General features: G+C 44.8%; 2 protein-coding genes across 15 annotated transcripts in view; one reads left to right on the top strand and one right to left on the bottom strand.

Annotated features, from left to right (window-relative positions):
- The window catches only part of UBN1 (ubinuclein 1), a 38,706-nt gene extending 23,633 nt beyond the window's left edge, over positions 1-15,073 (top strand). For 3 of the 13 annotated variants that reach the window (XM_061549448.1, XM_061549449.1, XM_061549446.1), the window contains exons 12-18: positions 299-349; positions 2,701-2,826; positions 3,453-3,495; positions 7,075-8,550; positions 9,144-9,549; positions 10,666-10,755; positions 13,177-15,073. In XM_061549448.1, coding sequence (XP_061405432.1) covers positions 299-349; positions 2,701-2,826; positions 3,453-3,495; positions 7,075-8,550; positions 9,144-9,549; positions 10,666-10,755; positions 13,177-13,229 — 2,245 coding nt within the window. In that variant the 3' untranslated portion in view covers positions 13,230-15,073. The remainder of the gene's footprint in view (positions 1-298; positions 350-2,700; positions 2,827-3,452; positions 3,496-7,074; positions 8,551-9,143; positions 9,550-10,665; positions 10,756-13,176) is intronic. The other 10 variants (XM_061549450.1, XM_061549453.1, XM_061549447.1 and 7 more) reach the window with 9 other exon arrangements.
- Positions 15,074-15,233: 160 nt separating this feature from the next.
- IFT56 (intraflagellar transport 56) overlaps positions 15,234-19,270 on the bottom strand; it is a 15,296-nt gene continuing 11,259 nt past the window's right edge. For both annotated transcript variants that reach the window (XM_061549464.1, XM_061549463.1), the window contains 3 exons: positions 19,073-19,179; positions 18,334-18,467; positions 15,234-17,598 (listed from right to left, as the gene is read on the bottom strand). In XM_061549464.1, the coding sequence (XP_061405448.1) occupies positions 17,487-17,598; positions 18,334-18,467; positions 19,073-19,179 (353 nt within the window). In that variant the 3' untranslated portion in view covers positions 15,234-17,486. The remainder of the gene's footprint in view (positions 17,599-18,333; positions 18,468-19,072; positions 19,180-19,270) is intronic.

Below are 19,270 nucleotides of genomic sequence, written 5' to 3'. Positions count from 1 at the left end.
ATCGTTCTAGTTTAAGGATATTGCCTTAATGTGGATTCAATGAAGTTGTTTTGCCTTTAAATATATAAAATAATACCATAATGTCAAAGTTATGAGATGCTTTGGGAAGTAAAATACACCAACTTGTCAGCCAGAGAATACTGTAATTTTCCGAGCGTGCGAGAGTTCGTATGTGGGAGAACGTTTTCTAACTACACGATCTGTAACGCAGGTTATAAGACGCCGTGTGATTGATTTGTTGTTGTCATCAAGTGATTTTACTTCATGCGACTTGAACGCTTGACCCTGTGTTTTACAGAATGCTATTTAAGGAGAGTCGGGCAGTCCACGGCCACATTACAGCAGCACCGTAAGTGGCTGGGCACCAGACAGCGTTTTTTTTAATTGAAACAATAAACAATCACTTTTGAAATATTGACAGGTGTGCTCTGAGTGTGTCAAATGTATCTTTATAATGGGCCTGCAATGATTCCACTAAAAGTCTGTACTAAGGATGATACGCCCAAAAATGTGTTTCGTATTGCAAATTATTTACAAATAAATGTTGTAATGGCTCGCATAACAGAAGAACAACATGCGAGGCAGCAACTCAAATTAGGCAGGACCACAAAACTAAAGAGTTTGAATTAATTTAAATGTGGCAGTTCATCGAATTGCTGGCTATAGACTGGCGAGGGCAGTTGAGACATTCAAAGCCAAATAAAGTCGTTAAAAATGGCTAAATTTGGTACTAAGAGAATGTAACAAAATGTACTCTGACAAGATGATTTGTGGTTGCGAGGTTGGGTGGTTAATTGTAGGAGGCAATTCAAATCCCTCTCATTGTTCTTGGTCGATTAGCCAAGTGATCATGTGGCAAGTTATCCACAGTCTGGGTAGGCATTTGCTTACACACATTAGGTTTCTTTTCATTCATAAGATCCAGGGGGCTAAATGTGCATACACTTTTTGGAGTATAAAAAAGCAATCCATTGTTTGCACCGCAGGCTAATTATTCCACAAGCTTTCAATGCCACTGGCAGCAGAAACAATTGAGAATTTCATGAGACTATAAGTGGCTATCATTTGGGTGTCATCACTAAACATGAAAAGCATTAATTGCCAAGATAATGATCTGGTTTAATTTGCTGTAGAAGTGTGCTCCAGTGTGAATGCTAGTAAAAGTGTTATTCATCAAATGCAAGTTTGTTTAGCAAATGGGTTTTCAGATGCAGGCATTTGTTTATCAGAGGAATTCTTGGTTCGAGTATTCTGCCTGGAAGTAAGAAACGTTGATGAGTCTTAAGTCGCCCTCTTGACGTGATTAACATTTTCACCACGTGTATATATTTAAAATTCTCAGTTTCTATCAGAGATTAAAGCTGAGGCTGCTGTAGAGATAGCAGACCCCTCTCCAGAGAGACAAGCCAAAGGAAAACCCTTTCTAGAGAGAACAACCAATGGAGAGAGGGCAACCGAGGGAGATCTGTGTCCATAGAGAACCAATGCAGATAAGGGAACGTAGGAAGACCCCTGTCCAGAGAGAGGAACCAAGGGAGAAAGATTAATGGAGCAAGACTCCTGCAGGGCTGAGGGAGTGGCAGGGGAGACCACCATTACAATGTATGAAGGAAAGGAAAAGGTGAGAGCAGGGGTAGCAAGGCAAAAAGAGATCTTGATTTGAAGCTTTCGTGACTGCAGGAATCAATACTCTTTGGTTCTTTCGGTAAAGTCACGTAGGTAGAAAAAGAATAGATCACGACGTTTTGATCGCAACACAAGCAATCGTCATCAGGTGGGACAACCACAGCAAGAAATAAGACGGCCTACTTCAGCGTTTTTTTCTTGCTGTGGTTGTCCCACCTGATGGCGATTGCTTGTGTTGCGATCGAAACGTCGATCTATTATTTTTCTACCGACGTGACTTTACCGAAAGAACCAAAGAGTAAAAAATTAACCCGTAAAAACTAAGTTTTTCACTATAAATCCTTTACATGCGTGTTCAATGGGCCACAACCCAGCCCACATTGGTCTTTGAAACGGGCGGCTAGAGTCCTCTCGTCCTCTGGCTTGAGATGGCTGCCACCTATGGGTCAGATGATTGCCTGCCACCATTAAGCAATTGGTAATTAAATATAATTTCTTTTTTACCTAAAAAGTGTAAAATTTTGGAGAAAAAATTTTCACGAAAAGAAATTGTCACGCACAACGAGTCTGTGTGCAAAATGTCAGCTCGATTGGATCACGGCAAGTGGGTTAAAAAACGACCGAAAGATTTGCACGGTCGTAAGCGCGCAAGCAAGCAAGTGAACTTAATATAAAGGATTTAAAAAGGGAGATGCTCAATTCCCCTGCAGGACACGCCAAGGTAATGCAAAAGCATATCAATAAGTCCCCCCAGGAACATGGGTCGGTAGTCAGTTGTGCAGTAAACAGTCTCCATTGCCATCCACATTTGTTTCCACTGCTTGAGGTGTACAATGTGTAAATGTATTTTAAACGAATGTTATCAATGTGTATTCCAGCAAAACATAAAAGTTGTATATTTCAGACATGTGGGTTTCATTCATGCTGCAACGAATGGATGAAAAATCTGTCGTGCTAAAGACAATGAAAACCTTTATAGCACTCGAACAGAAAGAGCTGTGTGTGTGTGTTTTCTCGATCCTCACTTAGCCCACAGCACCTTTACTAAAAACATTTCCCTTGTTTTTATAACAGAATACAATATACGGCATTTAAAAAAGAAACTAGTACAAGTTGTTCATTACAAGAAAAGAAAAGACAGGAAGTTTGTTGTAAAACCAAGATTGAATCGGCAAATGTTAAAGATGCGGCAAAAGAAAGGTGAGGTTGGATTAAAACCAGGTTGATGTTAAAACAAAAAATAGAAATCCCCATTTTTGACGCGCTCCAATGTCAGTTTTATACCGTGTTGTTAAACTCCCAGGTGGTATCTGTTAAACAACAACAAAGTGAATTCCAGCTCAAATGAGCACTGAAGCTCGGTGCTCATTTTAGATATACAGCCTTGAGCCAGTGATGGAATAAAATCCACATTCCTATGGCAGGGGTGAGTATCCCATAGCACAACCACAGTTGACTTGCACTACTGTTGGTACCTATTTTAGCGACTCGAGGGAGGGATGATGAGCCAAAGCAACACCCACCCTGGCACAACCCCCACTCCCCACCAACTTGGATTTGAAATCCCAATGATAGATTTTGCAAGCTGCTTGCTCTTCCACCGAGCCACCTGGCCCCGCAGTGCTGTAATCGTTAAACGTGTCTTTGACATCAAGGCAGCAGATGTGGGAACTACAATCACCTTCGTGTTTACCTTTCGCGTGAGGTACAGTGCAGTTTATATTGTAGTTTTAAATCCTCATTGTTTAAGCATAAAATATAAAATTGCCTGTAAATAATTGTATGATTTTTGTCTTATGAGCAGTGTGATTTTTGTGCTTTTGCAGTACAAAGAAGAAATTCATTCCTCCTGCAAAACCAAAGCTCAAGGTAACGTCAGTGGACCGTAGAAGATGTATTGGTTTGTGTGGATGAGTGGAATCCATTTATAAGGTGGTCCTTTTTTAGGAGAATCCCGCAGTATGAACCGGAGGTTTGAACCATAATTCTGCAAACGTCCTCCTGCTCACTCACCATCACTCGCAAAACATTTTCTTGCTGTGGTTTTCACACCTGATGATGATTGCTTGTGTTGCAATCGAAACGTTAGAATTTTATTGTTTTATTTTTATTATTTTATTATTTCCCTTCTACGTGACTTTACCGAAAGAACCAAGAACATGAATCCCTGCAGTCACGAAAGCTTTAAATTGAAATTTTACTCGCAATAGACTTCACCCAAAGCTCCAATGGGTGCCACGGTAGCGAGATGTTAACTCCCTCGCCTCACATAAGCAGGAGGGAGAATAGAAGATGCAATTACTATTCTTACATCAATCTAATCATGTACAGCCCTTTGTTACCACACTCCTGGATGAGAACTTCACCATTCTGTTGTGGTCGTGGAGGTTATTTTTACTCAATTTCGTGCTGGTCCGTGGGGTTTAAAGGCGTGTTACATAAACGCAGGAGCATTCCAGTACAGTACCATAATGTAATTTTTTTGCACCGCTCTCTGCTGCCCATCAATTGCACTCGTGCCCTTTATCACGATGTTATACTTGGTAGTCCCCAATCCAAACTAAGTATCCAGGTTATACGTAATCACGTGGCACCATATAGTCATAGTCGAGACTAAGTTTCCTCCCACATGCATAAACACTCGTTGGCTGAAAATAAACCAATCAATCTTTATTAATAAAGGAGGCATCAGTGTGCATATTAAGAGCATCTTCATATCTGCCTCCACGTGTTGCGCAGTGTTGTATTTCAGCTATATTTTGCAAGTATACTTTACCGCCGGTCTGCCTTCAAGCATTGCCCAAAAAAAGTGTCCCGAAGTGCTCACCTTACTGCAGAACGAGCCAGGTGTTTGTGGCAAGTGTCTGATGTTGCCAAATTAACAACAACAACAATTTCGGTTTTTTCATCTCCATGAAATTGCAGCTCCAAAGACACACTGCAAAAATGAAAGCACATTCACATACCCGTCAACCCCTCAGTGTCCACTTTATTAGACAAATTCAGGCCTTATTGGTCACCCCATACCATTATAAATCAACGTTCATCCGACAAAGTCCCATCACAAGGGAGAAACACAAATGGACAAATGTTTTCTTTTACACGTATCGAAACGGCTGTATGCCGTATGCACCTGATAACTCACAATATCCTTGTACAGGAACGCGGGTAAACCGTATGGGTTAACAGGTATGCATTCACAATCACAGCACAGGTCTTACCAGAGATCACAAGCCTGGTCTTGCAGCGTCACTGGAGCTTGCTATTGATAAGTTACAGCTTTGTGCTTTTGCCCAAAACCTGCTCACTTAGACCCTGTTCTTTATCATTCCCATGAGGGACTGGCACCAGCTTCTTAGTATATTTACCAACATTTCTATAAACCAGTCACAATACTCAACACTGCTACAACAGCCAAGTAACTGATACTGTTCAATCTTTTGAAAAGCCTTTGTCCCTTTAAGCTCAAGGTTTATTTTTACAAAACCGTTGAGAAATCACAAACCCGCAATGGGTCTAATTTGCAACCGTGGCCGAGCTTGCTGTGCCGATTCTCGTGTAACTCAGATATTTTATTAAATAAACACATTAAGCCGTTGACCTTCCCTTTCTATGTTTCAACACGATACAAGAATTACACTTTGGTTCTTTCGGTATAGTCACGTAGAAAGAAAATAAATAATAGAATACGACGTTTCGATTGCAACACAAGCAACCGTCATCAGGTAGAACTAAATTTGAGAGAGAGAGACAAAACACAGACACGGAGACACACAAGCAGAGAGAAACACAACATAGACACACAGAGACCCAATGCCTCTGTGTCGAGGCCTTAAATAGAGAGGGGGTGGGGGTTGGGCAGAGAGAGATGGTGCACCCCTCCCCCTCTCTCTATTTAAGGCCTCGACACAGGCATTGGGTCTCTCTGTGTCTTTGTTGTGTGTCTTTCTCTGTGTCTGTGTTGTCTCGTTCTGCTTGTGTGTCTCCGTGTCTGTTTTGTCTCTCAAATTTAGTTAAACCTGATGACGGTTACTTGTGTTGCAATCGAAACGTCGTATTCTATTACTTAATTTATTGTCTTTCTACGTGACTTTACCGAAAGAACCAGAGTGATTCCTGCAGTCACGAAAGCTTCAATTCAAGTACGATACAAGAAGTTTATCCTTCTAGACATAGCAAAGCACCACCACATTGATCATTGCTCCCAACAACCATTGCTTCTCCCTCCCATGTTCATATGCCCTGATTTATTTGTGGGTGTGGTTGCCAGACTGCGTGTTGCCGATTTATTGTTTGAGAACATGCACGACTGGTTTGACCCATCCAGAAATTAAATTAGTCGCAGCTGCCAGCCTCTAAATACACCCAAGGCAACTCGGTGGGTGGTTGCAATCCACATTTGAACTAACGAGCAGTTTCAGGTTTTTCCACAATTTTACTCCATGAACATGTTCTTTGCAAGCGTGTATTTATCCTGAGGATAGAGTGGTTTAGCCTCAGCTGGGTTTAATCATTTCGCTTTTGTTATATGGACTTGGAACTTGAAAATACATTTTGACTCCTAAATTGCAGACTGCAATATTGAAAGTTAATATCTAAAAATGTTAAATCAATCCCATTGTGATTATGCAGGTCTGTCTTGCAAATTTTTTTTAAAGAAAGTTTTTTTAATGTTTAGGAAAGAAGGAAGGAATTAAGGCAGTGTTTACAAAAACACATTTACTATAGTCTCTGGATTATAAAATGCAGTTTTGTTTTCCTGTATTTAAAAGAAGTTGGAGGTACATCTTATATGTGGTATACGTGTGTGTGTGTGATCAGAGTTGTATAACTTTATTGACACGGACAGAATTTTGGGGTGTGTCTTCCTTTCTGAATCTCTGAAGCTCAATCAGACAGGCCAGTAATGATTACAGAGTTGACCTTGTAACAGCATGTGAATAGCAAGCAGGTTTCAATTTTAGGCAGGTCTGAACCCATCACACCTCAACAGTATACCTTTTGCTATGGCTACATGAGTGAAATAATACGTTTTATAAACAATTTAACTGGATGCTGCCATGGCGTAATGGTTAGCCCACTGGTCAATGAAATGTTTTATCTCCCAGTTACCTGCTAGTCCATTCAACATCTTGATGGGAGTTCCTATCCCAATCCAGAGGTCACCAGTTCAGGGGAGGATTTTAAATAATTGCACCACTGCTGAAGCAGTGGTGCAATTATTTAAAATCCTCCCCCCCCCCCCCCCCCCCCCCGTCTCTGTCCACCAAGCAGTTTTAATGAGTGCCACAGTGGCCAGTGTTAGAAGAATATGGCAACAAAAAAACCCTTTTTAGTTTCCCTCTCGAGCTTCCACTAGTCGAGGCACTTCTGCCAGCGGTGGTGTGAGCTAGCAATTTGCAGGGCTGCCCCTTTGCCTAACAAGTAAATCACTTGTACCTTCTCCAGCAGGATACGGGGCTGAAGCCTGAGCGCAAGCCTTTAATTGCGACGACGGGCCTGGTCTCTGTGCGGCCGGGCACACCCAACGTGCTGCCTGCAAACGCACCTCTGACAGCGTCACCCGTGCCCACCAACACCATGGCGAACCAGCCCGCGCAGCCAAAACCGATGGTGCCGCAAGCCGCGGCGGTGGTGGCGCTCGGGCAGTCGGCGCTGGCCCAGCCCGCGGCAATCCACTCCAGGCCCTCGAGTTCATCGCCATCGTCGGGTCCGTCCGGTGTCGTTCAGACGACTGTGGGAACGAGGACGGTCATCGCGTCGCCATCGTCCTCGTCGCCCAACTCCTCCGTGCTCGTCTCCGCTTTGCCCATGCAGAGCAGGGGTCAGCACGTGGCTCCGCCCGTGTACAACATCGACAACTCTCTGGACGACGAGTTGATCTTGAACCCGGGAGTTCTTGGCAGCGTGACGGAAACCCTGGCTGCGCTCAACAACGCCGCGTTGATAGACAAGCTCTGTCTGCCCGGGTTGTTGCTCGGATCGTCGGACTCGATTCCAAAATCCGTCACCAGACAACCCACGTCCGGCCTGGAGAAGAAACCTGTGCAGCAAAACCCTCCTCCCTCGGCTACGGCAAGGTCGAGTCCCGTTCCTGCGGGCCACTACCCTCTCAGCCTATTGGCTGACCAGGCGGCCAATAGGAAGCAGCTTCCGCAGCAGGGTAAATCGGCAAGTGGCCACCCGCAAGTGGTCATTCAGGCTCACAGAAATGTCATCTCGGGCGTGACGCAACTGCAGAAGCAGAAAGCAGCGGGGGCCACCGTCGTTTCTCATGCGCATCAAAAACCCGCCCTGCAGCAGAGCTCGCACCGGCAGTACCAGCAGAACTCGAACCCTTCGGCCAAAGTGGCCAATCAGCAATACGTAATAAAAACTTCGGTCGCGTCCCACAGCAAAGATTCATCGCAAAAGCAGCACCAGCCCCACATACAGCAGCCCCACATACAGCAGCACCACAACATCAAAGTCTCGGACAGGTTGCCATACAAGCAGTCGGACATAATTAAAATACCCATACAGAGCCACAGTTTGCCTCAGGCCAGCACGTTCCCATCAAACTCGTTGGGGAATAACACCATGGGTAATATAATAGCTGGAGTCATTGGGCATTCCGGTGTGTCCGCAAACTCGGCGTCTTCTGGACAAAAATTCAAGATGCCCTACTCTCCCTCAACTAAGGCTGCGTCCACAGGTGCGATGGCCTCATCCCACCCGTCGAACAGTCCCGTGCTCGGCTGCAGCCCAAAGAGGCTGGCAGCGGGCGCTCCGAAGCTCGGGCCGAATAGCGGTTCGCCCGGCTCTGCAGGTGCAGCTCACGGCCTCGCCAGCACGGGAAAAGTGGCAGCCGCCTCCTCTCACAAGTCTCCATCCCACCCGCCGCCTCCATCCTCTTCCCCTGCTTCCTCCACGTCGCCCAACCAGGCAAGTCGTGCCGACGCGCTCACGTCGACGGCTGAGTTTTCGTGTCCTTTGTGTGCGTATATGTATGTTGAGCTTCTTTCGCGCCGTTCGTAGCCAGCCGTGCTAATTGGAGGTGTGAAATAGGAGGTCCTTTGCATCAAGTGTGGTGGTCATTGTTTCAGTTGATCTGGCCCCCGAATGGCCCGCCTAGAGATATGCCTCGCCGAGACACAAAGAGATAAAGATTGGTGAGATGAAAGAGCGTTAATCAAGAAATAGAGATGAGAGAGATGTCGACAAGAAGTACAGATTAATGATCGCATTCGACGGACATTACGGCATCATGATCCCATGTAACTTAACATATAACGTCACATGGCTCCCCAACACGTCATTTCTTTGTGTGGCCTGCTTACGAACCCTGCTGCTACATCAAAGTATGCACAGCATTAATTACATAAGCCATCGTGCCACGATTGCGTAGTTTTGCTTAAAGTTAAACCGTATTGTACGCCGCGAGAGTTCAGCGTTGGCAGGTGCGTGCCGCAAAGATTGTGTAATGGGATTCGTCTCGAATGGGCCGGAATAAAGGACTTGCGTGCGCTTCGCCCCAGATCGTCTCGGGAAGCTCGCTGCTGGCCACGGGCACGGCGGCGGCATTGCTGCCTACGACCTCTGTGTTGTTGGGTCCGAAAGCCACCGCTTCGTCAGCCCACAAGCCCACCTCCGCGTTGTCCCACAAACCGCCGCAGCCCGCCGGCGCCGTGGCGGCGGCGGCAGCCCAGCCAGCTCGGCCCGCGCTCCATGCGCCCATTCGCAACATCCTCATACCCGTCAACTTCACGGACTTCGACAGCGACGCGGCCATGAGCGGGAGGGACGCCATCATAACGGGGCCTGCGCCAGGCACGTTCCACCACGGCCTCCCGCACAGTGAGTCCTCCCGTCGGGAGCTCGCAGACAGCGGGGAGATGGTGGCGACGTGGACGAGCGGAGGCACTTTCGCCGCTCGTTGCAGAGGTTCGCTGTTTGAGATCCACAGGCCGCCTCGGTGAACCGTTTTCCCATTCCGACGATGCACGTGTACGTCATTGGTTTTTCTCCTGATTCCATTCCGATGACGTACGTGTTCAGCATCGTCATCTGCCTACCAAGACTATATAACACTTTCCCTGTAGACCTTGGTACTTCCTTGATAAATCTGATCAGCCAATCCTTTTCAGTAACAGTTTCACAGCAATTCCTGCCTTCATGTTTCATTAACGTGGTATTTTATGTTCACTGAAGCAGCAACTTGACAACCTTGTTTGTCTTTTCTGTTTAACGAGTGACATGAGCTTGAGACCTTCCCCTCCTCCCTGCCTTTTACTCTGCTTAACTGTCTGCTGCATTTCTGGGTATTTTGTGTTGCATCGTCTCTTCATGGGCAAAATCACCTGGAATGCACTCAATCTCTTCAGTTCCCAAGCAAAGCAAAGTTGAGCCTGGATAGTGCTTTTATGGATAACCGCCATGCACGGCTGTGAGGCTGTGTGATAGGCAGCAGCAGTGCAGTGCATCAAAGTCAATTGTACGGCTCTGCATCTGTGCTGCCTGCCTTCGCCAACCCACACTTATATCAGCGTAGTGAAGTATGGTCATTTAACCCCCTGCGCACCGCGTGGTGTGGAGAGGCTGTCATCCAGCAGTGGATAGTCTCTTCAGCCCCTACTTTTTTGGTAGTGATTAGCTGTGGAAACCGAATCGACTTCAGGCCTGTGCTGCATGGGTGTACGAGCTGAGGATTTTTTTTTTACCGCTTTTACGCAAAACCGTACTGGGGCCATGCGGAACCAACCTGGCACTGCTCAGAAGACACCAGGTTGTTTGTCCTGGTGTCGTGCTGCTGATGCCACACGAGTCAAATTTCCCTGCCCCTGGCCCGTGTTGCCACCCACCCCCACCCCCGAGCCAGATTCGGATGTCTTGTAGAAGAGGCCCCATTGTACCGTGATTTGGTTACGGCTCGGGAAATAACCGAGTGAAGACTCCTCCAAACCTTGAGAGTCCCTCGCTGACCCAGTCCGGATATGACTGTGGAAAACAGGGTATTTTGTGTGCTTTTGCTGGCTCTGACCCGTGTCCCCTCCACCTCAGGTCTCTATACAGGCTTGCACTCTAGTCCTCAGCCGCAAGGGCCGCAGCCCCACTCTGCTTTGCCTGCCCGCTTTCCACAGTCTTTCCCAGGTAACCTTTGCACTTGACCTTATCTGCATTCTCACTCTTGTGGTTCTTGCACCGACCATGTTGCTCTGGAACGCTCTTTACCGTCTGTCTTACATAGGAAGAAAATTAAGTTGGGAAAATTGTGCGTGCTCAGGAATTCGGTAAACGCTTTCCATCGTTGCGGTTGTCCTCAAGTATTTCATTCGAGCCGCACGATGAGATGCTGTTAGACGGCACGTGATACGTGACGTCATGGTGAGGGTACACTCATTGGCGTGTGACGCTATCGCCTTGGCTGAATATGCATAACTATCCCGTTTTTATTGACATGTTTTGGACAACCCTTCGATCAATTTGGCCAATTTTCTTTTGGGCGAGTCCCTAAGAGCAACAGATTCTTTGTACTAAAGTTGTACTGATTTTTTTTGTATAATCTTTAAGCAAGTGTTATCGTAAACCCCATTTAGCAGGGAGACAAAGTGGACGGATGTACAGAACAAATGCATTAGCTCTTTTAACCTGAGTTGGACAACTTTGAAAGAGAAAATTACAGCCTATTGCATGCAATATTGCCATTTCAGTTTATTTTTATTTGTTACATTCATGATCCCATTTATCCAGTTACTCGCTTGTTTTACAAGGGAGATCCATGGGACGTGAGCACAGCAACAGCAAAAGACAAACACATCAATATCGCAGAGAACGAGTACATGGTCTCGATTTAAAGCTTTCGTGACTGCAGGGATTCATCTTCTTGGTTCTTTCGGTAAAGTCACGTAGAAGGGAAGTAATAAAATAATAAAAATAAAATTGTGAGAATTGTTTTATTATGTTTTATTTTTATTATTTTATTACTTCCCTTCTACGTGACTTTACCGAAAGAACCAAGAAGAGTACATGGTCCTTAAGGAATATTGCACAACTAATAAATTAGATATCTGACGGTCGTTAACGAAACACGGCAATGGGCGCCAGCACAAGTTAGGTACAAGTGCAAGTAAGTTCTCCGTTTTGGTCTAATAAGGAAATCAAGATGGGAAGAGAATGGAGGGAACCAAGCCGTAGATGAGCGGCAAGGGGATTCCAGAAACGTGCAGCCGCAACGCGGAAAGACTTTTTAGCAAACAACATTTTAGTAAATGTAATTTATCGTCGTAATGAGGAGGGAACTTCTGAGGCTACGGGAGTGAGTTTGAGGAACTCGGTGGTCCTGATGACGGACGCTTGTGTTGCGCCCGAAACGTCGTGATTTATTTTATTTTCTACCTACGTGACTTTACCGAAAGAACCACAGAGTATGGATTCCTGCAGTCACGAAAGCTTCAAATCAAGATTGAACTCAGTGGTCCTGTAGGTAATTGGCGGATTTGTTTAAGAAGACCTTGAGGATGAAGACGGCCATGTTGGTCTTGGGGGATGTTTAACCATACTTCACCACACTGGTCCAGTGGGCTTTGGTAATGGTGGGTGCGAACCGTGACCCGATTCAGATATCGCATGCTGATGGTGGTCTTGGCCTTGAATTGAACCCAAGTTGCTGGGTTTATAGCGCTGAATGCTGTACAGCATGAAATTAACTGCAAACACTACACTTGACATAGTCTTTAACATGTAATAAACACATGTAGTGTCGGATGCTTTCATTAAGTAGAAAATGCAGCTGCGTATTGTGGTTTTCACTTGTGCAGTAATACCAGATACCAGTGCGTCAGTGAAAGTGATTTGTTGCACAGCTGTGGAACAGATAACGTGATTTGTTAAGTGCTGGCAATGTCATAATTTGCAACGTTCTCCCCGCACACTCAGCCATTGAATGAGTTGCTACAATTCTGTTCAAGGATCTTCCTTTTCGTTCTATTACACGTCTCGTTAGCTTCCGCATTTGTTACGTCTATTTGGCTCCCATTAACCTAGGTGTAATATTTGCACATATCCCATATAATTTGCATAAGTCTTCATTATCATCCCATAACTTTTCAGAGTTCTCACTCTTGGCACCTCATGTAATCTTATCCATCGGCACATGTAACAGAATGTTATACTGGTAGGAACCTCCTGGTTACACCAGCCCACAGGGGATTATTGTGTCCGTCTGTCGTGCAGGGAGGGGCTGGGGAGGGAGGGGAGGGGCTGGGTGGGGAGGGGCTGGGTGGGGAGGGGCTGGGTGGGGAGGGGCTGGTCACCCCGTGGTGCCCTTATAAAACTCAACGTTTAACCTACTCACGCCGGCTTGTGCCCGCCCTCACAGTCGGGCATATTTGCAGAATACACCACGCTGCCGTTGACCCTGGCCATTGACCGAGCAACCCAACGTTCCTACCAGCTCCCTCCGCAGGAATGTGTTATACATTCTTAGTTCATCATATGTTAATTATGTTTACACGTGCGTGTGTGTTGTTAATGCTTACGCTAAAAGTGAAAATTGCTTCCTTCTATTCGCAGATGCAAGTTCGTTACAGAAAGACGCCTCCAACCTTCCGAGAAAAACTCAATGACATTTGTGCGAGAGCAAAGCGAAAATCGGTGTGAATTCATACAAGTTTCATTTTGGGCTGCTGTATTAAATGTGTAACCCCTTCAGACTGTTGCTCTCCCTCCCCCAACCATCCCCACCCCCCATCTTTGGGCAAATGAAAAACTGGATGGAATTTTTCACGTGCTATTGACGGCTACAAATAATGTTTAAATGATCGTCATTATTTGGTGCTGATAAAAAATTGCATTTTTTGGCTTAAAATCAATTAAACTAAATCTTGGGTCACATCACATTCTCTCTTTCACAAGCAGTTAAAAGTGGATTGTGGTTCCGCCTGAAGTGAAACCGTTACCATCATGAACAATGTTTGAGTAAAAATGTAAGGAAAAGAGTACAAACATTATTTACAAACCTTAACTTCTAATGCAATCAGGGGCAAAACATCTGCGTGGGTCATTGACAAAAACAACCAAGCAAAAGTATAATAAAACATGAATGTATGTCAGCAGTGAAGATGTGTTTTCTAGGAACTTTGCATTACAACATCTTTGTGAGCAGTGTCCTTGGGTGTAGACAATTTACTTTGACCAAGTTAGGCCTGATAATTGAAGCTGCCAGCAACGGAGACTTTCTGCGTCTTTTGAAAAAGGCTGCGTACTTTTACAGATCTTAAGGGGATGTTGCCATGTGGGTGTAATTGCTTGCACACCGGACTTGCGGAGGTCGCCACTTTGTCTCTTGGCGCGGCAGCTCAAGGGCAAGTTTATTCAATCTCCCCCCCCCACCTCTGTCCACCCAGAAATATAAAATGGGTAAGTCGACCGGCAGGTTGCGTGTGGCGAGGAAAGGTTGGTGTACTCCTACCTCTTCCAAGGTGTATGGTCAATGTGGAAGAGTAGGCCAAATAATACCCTCTCGAGGATTATCTTTAGAGCCTCTCTGCAGTGGAGGCCCTTCTGCCAATGGTGGCGTGAGCAAGCAATTGCAGGGCTGCACCCTTACCTTTTTACACATCTTAAGAGATATATTGCCGTGTATGGCTATGGGAGAACAGCCTCAGTATTGTCTTTCATGCACCTGGGCCGATCTGCACGACTCCATCTGCTGCTCACATTGACTAGTTGTAATGTGGGTGATGGTCAAGAGACAACCAGTGCCTTTCATTAAAAAAATAATAATGGTAAACGCTTGTCCAAAACTTTAAAAGGGGAAACATCGATTTTTTTTTCTCATCTGCTCTGAACGTTTATAGTAAGGTGTCAGATTCCCTTACGATAATATTTAATTGTAACTACAGGCTTTTGGGTCAGCCTTCCATTGTTGAAATTCCTACCTTTACTGGATGTTTGCGTTTAATGAATGAACATGATGTAAAGTAGGGAAGATTCAAAAAGGTTAAACCAAGCTCAGGACATCTCTCATTTTGTGCATTTTTCTCATGTTCGTTTTCTTATTTCTTGCACCCTTGCTGTAAACTGCTTTCCGCTTTTTTGATTATAGAAATTGTACAAAAACTGAAATAAATGTGAGATAATGGTAAAGTGGTGAGAGCATTTCCGGTGTTGTATACCACTGCATTCCCGTTACATATTTCACAATGCAGAACGTGAGCACGTGCCATTGTCCATATATAATATACCTACTGAGATAATTACGTGTTTTAAAAATGCACTTTGGGTTGGGTAAATTCCTATATGCAAGCTTTTACTAACACATATGCTAATTGATGTATAAAATTATCAACATTTTGCTTGCTTTTCAAGTTCCTGGTTTGCTGAAAAACCAAATCAATCAGAATATTTGCCCAAGTAACATTTCATTGGCTGTCAGGGGGAGGGTAACATTCATATACCGACATAATCTCACCCAAAAGAAACAAATAATTTCGGGTTGCGATTTTTTTAAATCGCAGATATACTCGTACACAACATGCCACAACAGTACATATATTCTTCATGTCAAACCACAATTGACAAATGTTTTTAGAACCTGTCTCGCAGAAAGACACAAGGGTGTCAAAAGATAGTATTCACAACTTGGTCGGTTTATTTCAGATAAGGCCCATTGATCTAAGAAGTTATTTTTCAATGGCAATCTGGCCAAAACGTCACGATCACGGCATACGCCCATCGCACAAATCAGTCGTTTTAAAATATTGTATTTTTCTTGACAATTACAAAAAATATCAGATTGTGTTTAAGACGCTTTTAAAAGCTGAGGTGCAAGTTTGTGGGAGTCACTGAAGAGTTTGAGTGTGTGGTGTGTTTTGGACGTGTGCTGCGATCTGCAAAAGCCTCTTTCATTCCTCTGATCTTAGCCCTGCAGCTGTGATAGAAGTCATGAATGTGGCCATTTAGTGCCTGTGTGCATATGCATGTCAAGTTCCATCACAGATGGTGGCATGTGTGCGTGTGGGTTATGTTTTACGCTTCCAATATTAAGACTATAAATACAGGGTGTTTTAAAAAGATGGACCCAATTTCAAAACAGTATATTTCACGATGGCAACATGTTACAATTACACAGTTACAAACGGTTTAATGAGTTATCAAGTTTTACTAACCATTTTATACATGCTCTGTGCCCTCCACCTGTTGTACGGACAACATCGAGACGAGAGTTGAATTCGTCACAAACGCCTCTCAAAGTGTCTTCTTCCACTTAAGTCACCGCTGCCGTGATTCTGTTTTTGAGGTCATCCAGATTAGTCGCTAATGGTGGCACAAAAACACCACGGTCTTTGATGTATCCCCACAAGAAAAAGTTGCAGGGTGTGATGTCTGGGGATCTTGGGGGCCAAGAGTGTAGCGCCAAGTTTTGGGGTCCCGTGCGACCTATCCAACGTTGAGGCAGTGTGTCATTTAGAAAACGTCGAACCTGCAGGTGCCAATGTGGCGGTACTCCGTCTTGCTGAAAAATGAAGTCATCGGAAGTTCAAGTGTTAAGAGTTTAATTCATGGGCGGTTCGTGGTTGCAGAGATACAGTATAGCGATTTCAAATGGTATCCATCTTTTTGAAACGCCCTGTATATTAACATTTTTTACAGTATAGCGTGTGGTATGTACGTACCTACATTGTATTAAATTAGTGTAAAATGTATAATTATAGTGTTAAGATCCTGAAGCATGTACAAAATAAAATGCATTTCGAGACGATACAGTGGCTGTCAAGGACAAGACGGCTTCACATAAAACTTTAAATACAACAGATTTCTGGACCATAATCTCAACGGGAAGCCAGTTTATTGCAGTGTCACCCCACAATTTGTGACTGATTTATGCTCCCATAGGTGTTTTTACAATTACAGCTAAAATTTACAAAAACCTGGAGTGCAGTATAAGGTACAGCGGCTTTACATGTGGATGGGTGGCGCTGTTTTCCACCCAGCGCTTCACTTAAAATAGGAAACTCGGGAGTTCTTGTTGTTGGCCTCGGCTGCAGCTCCAGGCGTAGCAGCAGCTGCAGCACTGGTCACTTCACCAGCTTATAACCCCCCCCCCCCCCCCCACGGCTCATCCTGGCTCCCCCCCCCCTCCCCTTAACCAGTATATAAGGTCGCGTCTCTTTGAGCTCTCTTCACTTCATACAGTAATTTTGCTGTGACGGTTCCACCTGAAGACGGAAGCTTGTGTTGCCTCCGAAACGTCGTGATTCAATTTATTTGTTTTCTTTTTTTAACCTACGTGACTTTACCGAAAAAAACAAAGAGTATGGATCCTTGCAGTCACGAAAGCTTCAAATATAGAAGTTCTTTTTGTGTTTGGGGTCAACTGATGATGTCGCCGTCTGTTTAGAGTCGATAAAAATGACGACCGGTTGGTGAAGTTAAAGCCATTTATCGAACTGTCCCAGGCTCGTGAGCCAAGAGATGTTACAAAAGTATTTCCAGATTCTTTCTCCGGATTATAAGACGCTCCATAAAGTAGACTCATTTCCAAATGTGCCCAGTTACCAATAGAGTTTATACAAATTTGGCCATGTCTGATAATAAGATGCACCCCCAACCCTCAAAATACAGGCCAAACTGCATCTCGATGCAGAGAATATGGTAATATATGCAGAGGGTGATTCATACGCGGCAAAAGGTGTGATCGTGACCATTGGATTTGGTCCTCTATTCACACCTTGCATATCACGTGACCTTGCAGCACCGCATGTATAATGAATGCTCAGATTTTACTTGACAATTCGGCTCAAAAATTGACGCGGTGATTGGGATGTATCTCAAAAGTAGAACGCAAAATCTTGACTCGTGGCTTAAAAATGTGCTTCGGTTTAGATGGGCAACCGATTGTCTTTGGCCCATTTCTTCAAGATGCGGAGGAAGTATTCGACTTGTGGATTTCCAGTGTTCCTCAGCAACTGAATCACATCCCGCAGTGTCTCCCTGTGAACAAGTGGAAACCACTTCATTCAACGGCCTCAATCATGTTACAAATAACCAACATGCCAAAACTACGGCAAAATGCACACCACAAATGTTCGATTCGCTGGTACGGCAGTTAAAACAAATTTCTTTAATTGTTACCCCCCCACCGTCTCTGTCCTAACCCAGCAGTATGAGTATTGTACAATGCAGTCAGTAAATCGGCAGGTCGCATGTAACGGGGTTATTCTTTCGTACGGCTGATGTCGATACAGAGCAACAACAAGCCAGACAACCGCGTCAGGGGCAGCTGAGTCTATCGCTGTGATGTCTGCTTCGTATTTGTGGATTGGGCAGTGCATCGTTATACATTGTTACAGTCTGTTCTGGATGACCACAGTTGCACACTGGAGGTTTTATTTTTACATTTTCCATGTAATGGGGTAAACAGTGGCCACTCCCACCTCTTCCAAGGCATCTGGCTGGCACAGAGGAATTGGCCAGGTTACCTTGCAGAGCTGCCTCAAGTAGAAACCCTTCCACTCGAAGTGGTGTCAGTGAGTGGCTGCACCTTTACTTTCGTGTATTATAAATTTAGATTTCAGTGTTGTACCCGATGTGCTTGAACTTGCCGTTCTAATCCTGTAACTACAGCAACTATTCATTATTCATCAAGAGCGATTTCTCCACTACAACGTTTGGTTAGTTTGATGAGGGTTTGCAAAGATTGTTTTTGTGGTGAATATCCACACGTACTTGGGTTCGTGTCCAGCGATGATCATCTGAAAGATTCCAACGCAGGCACCTCGCTTGCCCTCCCAGTATTCCGGGTTTGGATCCAGACGCTCCAGCACGTCAAATGCTTTGGCTGCATAGAAGAACTGGCCCATCTGTAAAACAAGCACACACACCAGTGTATGGAGCTTAGTGTAACAAGCCGCCACCACACGCACCAGTTGGCTTCTGACACTTTCCCCGAGTGTTCACAGCATTCCTGCACGTTTGGCTACGTATGGTGCGAAAGAAGTTCAACGTACAATAGGTGAGTATACACGTGGGGTTTTTTTATGCTGTATAAAATAACAAATAGAAAGGTGCGGTCCTGCTAATTCTTTCACACTCCAATGCTGGCTGTATGGCCTCAACTCGAGGCAGCTCTGGACAGTCCTTTTAAAGGCTATTTTGTCATTCACGTCCACTGGCCAGACGTCTTGTAAGAGGTGGGAGCACCAACATTTTACCCCACCACACGTGACCTGCTATTAAATTAATTGGCGAACCTATTTTATACTGCTGTGTCGACAGGTGGAGTGAAGATTTGAACAAACCTACTCATTGTTTGGGAGATCGAATCGAACCTGCGACCTCTGGATTTCCAAATCTTGTGTACTAACCATTGCACTGCAGCAGCATCCCAGATGAATAGCTAAGTATGCATTTCTTTGATGCTTTTGAATGCAAGTGCGAGTGCCGATGAGAAGTGTGTAACACTTACTTTGTAGCAGTCGTTGGCTATGAGCTGCAGGAGGCTAAATGACTCTCCTGATGTATCCATTTTCAGGTACAGCTCCCATGCCAACCGTGCCTTTCTGTTCATTATATCTGCAAGTGAAAAAACTATTTAAGTACACGCTGATTCTCAAACAATGTAGAGATGATTCATGAAAGCTATCGAGATTGCAATGTTATGAAT

This window comes from Lethenteron reissneri, chromosome 10, assembly GCF_015708825.2.
Source record: "Lethenteron reissneri isolate LAM-NWPU_2019-01 chromosome 10, ASM1570882v1, whole genome shotgun sequence".
Lineage (NCBI taxonomy): Eukaryota > Metazoa > Chordata > Hyperoartia > Petromyzontiformes > Petromyzontidae > Lethenteron > Lethenteron reissneri.
Note: the sequence above shows the minus strand (reverse complement) of the source record. Positions and strands in the feature narration are given on the sequence as shown.